Source organism: Galeopterus variegatus, unplaced genomic scaffold, assembly GCF_000696425.1.
Source record: "Galeopterus variegatus unplaced genomic scaffold, G_variegatus-3.0.2 Scaffold692, whole genome shotgun sequence".
In the NCBI taxonomy this organism is placed as follows: domain Eukaryota; kingdom Metazoa; phylum Chordata; class Mammalia; order Dermoptera; family Cynocephalidae; genus Galeopterus; species Galeopterus variegatus.
Window position 1 is genome coordinate 1,565 of NW_007726803.1, and position 8,759 is coordinate 10,323.

The 8,759-nt window shown below is 41.1% G+C and overlaps 1 protein-coding gene across 1 annotated transcript; it reads left to right on the plus strand.

Moving 5' to 3' along the window:
• The first annotated feature begins 950 nt into the window (after positions 1-950).
• Positions 951-4,514, plus strand: CFAP43 (cilia and flagella associated protein 43). The gene is made up of 4 exons (XM_008571493.1): positions 951-1,247; positions 2,876-2,956; positions 3,812-3,965; positions 4,145-4,514. The coding sequence occupies exons 1-4, from the start codon at positions 1,110-1,112 to the stop codon at positions 4,309-4,311; spliced, it is 540 nt and encodes a 179-aa protein (XP_008569715.1). The 5' UTR covers positions 951-1,109; the 3' UTR covers positions 4,312-4,514.
• The last annotated feature ends 4,245 nt before the right edge of the window (positions 4,515-8,759 follow it).

The following is an 8,759-nucleotide window of genomic DNA, read 5'->3' on the forward strand; positions in this document are numbered from 1 at the left end:
CGGTGTTGCTCCCGCGCCTCGCTCAGCCAGTGAGCGGGAACCAGTCTGTATGTGGGATCCGAACCCTCGGGCGGGAGTGCCGCCGCGCTTCCCAAGCGGCGCACTTATCCAGTGCGCCACCGGGCCGGCCCCCAACACAACATTTCAACTACTGATGTGAATACTGATCACCTGGATGAGGTAGTGGTGGTCAGATTTCTTTACTGTAAAGCTACATCAAACTAAAATTCTTTATCCATAGCATCAAGTGTGAGGGCAGTGAGTAGGGATACAATGCACACAGGTTGGTAAGTTAGGTGACAGCAAAAGGATTTCCTGCCGAATCACTGACATATAAAGTAAATTGGCTCTGCCATTTAAATGTATGAGGGGTCTCCAAAATGTTCATACCGGACCGGGGACCGGCAACGGTATTGCAACCCTCGGTGCTGCTCCCGCGCCTCGCTCAGCCAGTGAGCGGGAACCAGTCTGTATGTGGGATCCGAACCCTCGGGCGGGAGTGCCGCCGCGCTTCCCAAGCGGCGCACTTATCCAGTGCGCCACCGGGCCGGCCCCCAACACAACATTTCAACTACTGATGTGAATACTGATCACCTGGATGAGGTAGTGGTGGTCAGATTTCTTTACTGTAAAGCTACATCAAACTAAAATTCTTTATCCATAGCATCAAGTGTGAGGGCAGTGAGTAGGGATACAATGCACACAGGTTGGTAAGTTAGGTGACAGCAAAAGGATTTCCTGCCGAATCACTGACATATAAAGTAAATTGGCTCTGCCATTTAAATGTATGAGGGGTCTCCAAAATGTTCATGAAAATATTCGTATTATATTTTAATTCTATTTTTCCATGAAGATTTTGAAGTTCCCTCATACCTTATAATCTCTACAGTTAGTGACTATCATGCTTTATAGTTATCAGATTTTGCCCAAGAAGTCATTTTTTAATATCTGCTGCATTTTTTAAAAGAAGATAGAATTATCTCTGTGATATGTGTTTTGCAAGAATAGCATTCAGCTTTAAATATTCTATATCCAATATGCAGAATCATGTTATATGAATATTGGATGTCCTTTTTTTAAAGACTCAAGGACAAAAGAAAGTTGCTAGCATGATAGAAAGTAAAGAAGTTCACAAAGGAATATTTCAGATCGAGTGGGAACATAAGAAAATGGAGATGGAAATGGAAGATCTAAATCAGAAGGCTTGGGATATTCAGATGCTGTTTTTTTCAAGAGAGCGTCAAAAGGTAAGTTCTCCCTGTCCCCTTGCATAATTTTAATGTCATTTATTTATGTATCCATTCATTTAACCAGTATTTAATAAGAAGCCTCTGTGATGCCAAACATATCCTATGCCAAGAGTGTTTCCTAATGTCTGTGAATTCTGTCTTTGCCTTCCAGTAGTTTACATTTGCTGCCTCTGTTTCTTCGTGACCCATTCAGTAGTATAGTTCTATTTTACAGTTCTCTAAGGATTTCCCAATTGTCCAATCCAGTGGCCTTTTTCCTACTCATTACCCTCCTTCAATTCTCTGTAGCATCTGACCGTCTTACTTACCCATTCCATTGGCTTTTATTGCCCCTATTTTCTCCTATTTTTCTTCCAACATGTTAACACCCTCTGACTTTTACTGGATTGTCTTTTGCATCTATCTTAAATAAATTCATTAAGATCTAGCCCTTAACTCTGTTTTTCTTTCCATGCCCTCTCCCTTGATAGTCTCTATTTTTCTAACTTTAATGATCACTTCTAAAAGACTAATCCAAGCTGTGTGGATTCCAACCCAAGCTTCATTTCTGTATTTCCCACCTCCAAAAGCTCCTTTACATAATTTACTTATTTGTGTTCTTTTCAGTCACTCACGCAGTCTTAAAGTTTAGTCATCTTTGATTCCCCTCTTTCCCATGCCTTTCAAGTCTTGCCTAGTTTATCTGTTTATTCCCTCATTCTCTATCCTCACTGCCTTTGCCCCAGTTCAGTCCTCTGTTGTCAATGGTTTAAACAATCTCATATCTCTAACTGGTCTCTTGACCCTGGGTCTTTCTCTTATCTAATCTATACTGCATATTGCTGTCAGATTAGTATTCCTATTTGGCTCTAATAACATTACTACCCTACTCAAACATTTTTAACTGCCACCTCTTACCTGGCAAATAAATTATGAAATCCTTAGGTGGGAAGTGTCTTTCAACTTAATGTTTCAAACTCATTTGCAGTATTCTAGTATACATCAGTATTCTCAAACCAAACTTCTTACAACTCTCTAGGATTCCACCTCTGTACTTTCACTCTTATTTGTTCTTCTACCTGTAATGTCTTTCCTCATTTTTTTTTTTTTTTGCACATACCAAATCGATTTTTCAAGGTCTAGTTTAAATGCCACCGCATTCATATAGCCTTTCTTGATTTACCAAGCCTAAAGAAATCTCATCACAAACCACCTTTGAATTTGCATGACTCTGTACATATCTTCTGGAAACTAATCATATCTGTATGTTCCCTTTTTCTTGAAGGCTAGGCCATGTTATCTTTGTATCTTCTTCAGTGTCTTTATCTGGGACACTGTTAATGTGGGACTCAAGTGAGATACTTAATAAGCATTTGGTGTGTTTTAATAAATGAATGAATGAGTGAACGAATGAATGAGAAAACAGACTCCAAGCATTTCTAATAATTACTATATAGATGAATATATTGATGGCTAAATATAAGTAAATATTATGGTACAAAAGTAAAATCAATCTTAGCCTACACAGAGTTATTTGTTATGAAAAACAGTAACTTTCAAAACTAAAACAGTCTTTATGAAGTTATCTATTGAAAGAAATAGAGAAAAATATTCTTACATATGTCGTGGGCTTTTTTCTCTCAAAGTACCTAAATGAACCAAACTATGAGTCTATGATTGCTATTCAGATTGGAATAATGGAGCAAACCATTGCTGTTTTAGATAAGGTAAGTTCAAAGACATTGAGCATTATAATCTCAATAGCCGTGAATCCTTTGAGCAAAGTAATAGTGTTTCAAATTATAAATTCAAACACACCTAACAAAATCTTGGTCATTTACTCGTATTCATGATATATATAATTAGAGGTTCCTGAATAGTGTCTTTGCAACATCACCAGTGGCATAGACTGAAGCACCTCTTTTAATATTAGAATTAACCCCTGGGGACATATCTGAGTGTAAGTTGATTTCCTATTTCACATTAGGTTATGATTTATGTCCAGAAATGTTGATAATCTTTCCTGCATTTTAAGGCTTTGTTTTATCATAACATATGCCTAGTTTTGATTATATAGCATACGTGAGAGGGAAACAAAGTAATCTCAAGCTCTTAAAAATAGTCTCTCATTTTTTTTTTTCCTTTTTGTCTTTTTTACTGACCGGTAACGGGATCGCAACCCTCGGTGTCGCGCCCGTACCGGGGACCGGCAACGGGATTGCAACCCTCGGTGTTGCGCCCGCACCACGCTCAGCCAGTGAGCGGGAACCGGTCGCCACATGGGATCCGAACCCTCAGCGGGAGCACCGCTGCATTCCCAAGCGGCACACTCTCCAGTGTGCCACCGGGCCGGCCCTCATTTTTAAGAATACACAAAATTTTTTCTAAAATGTGGTATTAACATACCATTCTATCTTTTCAGCAAATAATTTGAGTGCCTAGTATGTGCAATAAGGATACTGTAGTAAGATGTTATCATAATGATGAAAATGTATTTAAAATACAAGAATAATGTCTTTATAAAGCAAATTGCATTTTTAAAAAGTTATTTTTGTGGGGCATCATGTAAACAAAAATTTCAGACCCACAGAAAGAATGTGGAAAACTGCAAAAAATTACTCAAAAAACTGGGAAAATTCAGCAATCAAAAGGATGTCGCAAATTATACTCTAAGCTGCAATCTTCGAGAAGAATTGGTAGCTGTCTCAGAGAGAAAAGACATCTGTAATGCAGTGGGTAAGCATTTTTTTCTTTAATCAACTGTAGGTTTCTTTCAGTGTAATCAGTACTCCTGAAATCTATACAATAGTTATAAAGCTACCAGCATTTCTTCCACATCTTTGATTGAATGCTCCTTCTGTATTTGAAAGTATTGATCACAATCCAACTAATTCCTTTCTTCATTTTTGGGATAGGGTCTAAACTAACTTGTGAAAAGATTGTCAAAGAACGATATGAAAACATGATGCAACAACAGAAGTTAACAAATATTGCAAAAGAACAAGCTGAACAGATTTCAATACTACAGGCTGAAGTTGAAAGATTAAGGATGAAAACATTTCCTGCTCTTCTTCCAATGTAACAATGCTGGTGGGAAACCAAAGGCCAAATCAATAATTTTAAAAATCATTTAATTTGGGTAAAATGACTTCTTTTTCTTTCATATTAGGAAATGTAAGTCTCCTCTTAGTTGCATGGTGTTTTTAATAGCAAATTACTTAATTTTAGCCTTAATAGGTATAAAATTTTTTGTCCTGCATGAATAAATGTGTAAACTATTGTGAATTATTGTTTTTATTCAAGGATGAACAAGATTTTAGGTCAGAAAATATTCAAGGTATATTTTATTCATTTAATCTTAACTGGATCAAGGATATTTTCATTGTTACAGTATAGAAAGTCTTTTTTTTTTTTACTGACCGGTAACGGGATCGCAACCCTCGGTGTCGCGCCCGTACCGGGGACCGGCAACGGGATCGCAACCCTTGGTGTTGCGCCCGCACCGTGCTCAGCCAGTGAGCAGGAACCGGTCTCCACATGGGATCCGAACCCTCAGCGGGAGCGCCGCCACACTCCCAAGTGGCGCACTGGAGAGTGCGCCACCGGGCCGGCCCTGGTATGGAAAGTCTTAAAGACAAAAAGAAGGTCTTAGTCACCACTAGCATTTCTAACTTTATAAAATTACCAGAAAAGTTATGAAATTATGAATGATTTTTTATCTTAGTCCTTTTTTTGTATTTCCCAACTTTTCTTCAGTAAGCATTTCACCTATAATCAGAAAAAAATTATCAGAATGTTTAAGATTATTCCCTGTGCTACCAATAATAACAAGGTACATTGTTGACTTTTTCCAAGCCTTAAATCATTTGTAAATTACAACATATTTTGAAAACAATCTATTACATTTCTTATTTATTGGGACAAAACTCAATTTTGTTCCCAATCCAATAGGGTTCATCAAACAGAAAAAAGTCCTTTTTCATTTCCATGAAATAGCATATTGCTTCACTCATTAGATGATGATACATATATAATGAGAAGACTCAACTGGCCAGAAAACTGCTTTGCCCTTCCATAACCTGTGGACTGCCATATCATTGGGACCACTGACCACAATGTCCAAGTGATGTCAATGCCTCACTCTTCTACAATTTATGAACTGAACATTAAGTCTAAGCCATAGTACCATATCCAGTATACACTGGTGTAGGTAAAACAAGAGAGCTATTGGGGCCAGCCCGGTGGCGCACTGCTATAGTGCACCGCTTGGGAAGTGCGGCGGCGCTCCCGCCGAGGGTTCGGATCCCACATACAGACCGGTTCCCACTCACTGGCTGAGCGAGGCACGGGAGCAACACCGAGGGTTGTGATCCCGTTGCCGGTCCCAGTCCGGTACGGGGGCGACACTGAGGGTTGCGATCCGTTGCCGGACACGGAAAAAGACAAAAAGACAAAAAAAAAAAAAAAACAAGAGAGCTATTATAAAATCTTCTATTAAAAAAAAAATTCTTAAGATTTCATTGATCACCCACATAGTGATCGGTGCTAGATGGGATGGTAAGGGAAATGACAGGATCAATATCATTTTGATTACTTTCCTCCTTAGTATTAGAATGACTCCTAAAGTAGTTTGGCTGATTCAGTAGGGAAGTGCCCATTGGTAACATTTTGTACATCCAGGGTCCTTCAAAATTATCCCTAAGACAGGAATTGGGAGGGAAGGTGTAGGGGGATGGACCCAAAGATGGGGGGTATGTGAGGTGCAAATACTTTGTACTAAAATGGGATTGCCAGAAGTTTTCTGTCCTATTGGTTTGAGTCAACCACAGAGGATGTACTAGACTTGATTTTTTTTTTTTTTCTGGTGATACAAATTCCAAATTCCATGTCACTTAAGTTAGCTTCCTGCATACTCCATTTGCTAAGAGCCAGTACCACCAATTCCACTGGATAATGCTCTGTGAATTCCCAGGCCTCCACCAACCAACCAGCTTGTGTCATTTCTATTTCTTAGTCATCAACCCTGGGTTTCTCTGGCAATGCTCCTTGCTTAACTGCTTCAGCTTTGAGACATGGATTGAATGGGGCTTAGAAGGAGCCTCTTGCCCTCAAACTATATTCCAGTAGAAACCTTTTCAACAGATGATACCTTCTGGCTTGTGGGTTTGGAAGGTGCTTTGGGAGGGCACATGGGTCATGCACCCCAACTTTTCTCTTGATACTATTCACAGTACAGACTCCTCTCAGCTTCTGCTAAACAGCAATTATATTTTTATAGTCCTTTAAAATATTATCTATATTACAAACTAGTGATATAATTCATTCAGTCAAACATAGCATAGCCTTAAGAATAGGAATTAAGAATGTGGGCTCTGTTGCTGAGCTGCCTGGGTTCAAATCATGTCTTTGCCACTTAAGAACCACTTAGTTTTTAAATAACTATGCAATCTTAAATTTCTTCATCCTTGGGACTTCTGGTCAAGATGGTGGAATAAACAGTCCTCAGTGTCACTCTCTCCCACAAATCAACCAATTTACAACAATAAAAAAGCAACGACAGCCTAGCTGGGGCCACTAGAGCTCAGGGGAAGAGGAGGAGAGACCTACGGAGCTCATGAAGGCAGGAGAAGCCATGATGAGAGAAAGAAAAAACCTCTCAGACCATTTCGAGCCCCAGTTGCATCCAGACTGGAGCTGCTGAGTGCACAGAGCAGAAGCTGGCAAAAGCTGCAGCTGTGCCCTCCAGATAAAGTTGCTTGGAGGTGGCAGGGGAAAAGAGGGCCTTGGTGACCCCCAGGCCAGCAAGATCACTAATAGGGTTCCCGTGGACCCACATAGGAGTGAAGAGCCAGAACAACTGAAGAAAAGGAGCCACTCAGAGGCCGGTGAGTCATCACAAGGGACCGGCACATGGCCTGTCCCATGGGAAGTGTTTGCACCATGGGCAATGGGGGAGACAGGCCCACTGGGTGAACACTGGGGCACAGCAAAGACCGCTGATCTGCACCCCTATCAGCGAAGGACCACTCAGAGGAGACTGGTCAGGAATATAGAATTGCATAGGGTGGACAGTGTAGGCCAAAACCTCCAGACACAAGTGCTGGCTAAGCTGTCTACCTGGAATGCTACTTTCCTTCTGACAAAGGGATATAACAAGGAGAAAAAAGGTGGAGAACATGGAAGGCTTCTGCCCTAAAGAACATTAAAATGTGAGACTGCTGAGTAACTGTTGCCACCACCAGATGGACTTCGGACTTCCCAGCCTCAGGAACTCCTTCTTTAATATCAAAAGAATCCTGGTAGCTCTCTGCTCTCTATGCTTCTATGATCTTGCAATGTGAGACCCGAGTCACTGTTGCCACCCCCAGATGGACTTTGGACTTCTCAGCCTCAGAATCTCACAACTATCTACCATTATCTGGCTAAATGTTAAATCAGAAAACTGGGAGCGGCAGCAGCGGCATAAGCGGCACAGGCGCCAGCAGCAACAGTGGGCAAAGTGGCACCAGCGGTAGTGGCAGGAGCGGGGGAAGCAGTGGCAGCAGAGCCGGCGGCAGCAGAGCCGGCGGCAGCAGAGCCGGCGGCAGCAGTGTGAGCGGCAGCAGCGGGGGGAACCGGCAGTGGGAGGAGCGACACCCTGCAGTACCGCCCCGTCACCCAGTAGCCCAGCAGAGTCCAAGCTGACCAGAGAGGTGGCTCCCCAGAGAAACCCAAGACCTGAGGTAACCACACACGCAAGGCACTAGTGGCCAACTAAGTAGTCACTGAGGTAGCCATACCAAATTGGCAACCCCAGCAACATCTTAGTCAGGCAATAGTGTCAAACCTGTGGACTGTGAAACCCCCTGCCACAATGAATAAACATCAAAGAAAAGACACCAGAAATATGAAAAATCAAGAAAGTACATCACCCAAAGATTATATATCTCAAGCTCTAGATCCTATAGAACAAGAAGCTCTTGAAATGACTGACAAGGAATTTCGAGTGATAATTCTAAGGAAACTGAATGAGATACAAGAAAACTCAGCTAGACATCATGAGGAAATGAGGAAAAGTATACAGGACCTGAAAGAGGAAATGTACAAGGAAATCAATGCCCTGAAAAAAAATGTAGCAGAACTTGCCGAACTGAAGAAGTTAATTCAGTGAAATAAAAAACACAATGGAGAGTTTAACCAGCAGGCTTGGCGAAGTTGAAGAGAAAACCTCTGAACTTGAAGATGGGCTGTTTGAAACAACACAAGCAGACAAAAAAAAAAAAAAAAGAATCAAAGGCATTGAAGAAAATCTGAGAGAGATATCAGACAACCTTAAGTGCTCAAATATCCGAGTCATGGGTATCCCAGAAGGGGAGGAAAAAGGAGATTGCATTGAAAACATATTTAACAAAATAGTAGTGGAAAGCTTCCCAAGTATAGGAAAAATCACAGATCTTCAGATCCAGGAAGCTCAACGATCTCCAAAGGTTTTCGACCCAAAAAGGGCTTCTCCAAGACATGTTATAGTCAAATTGGCAAAACTCAAAGACA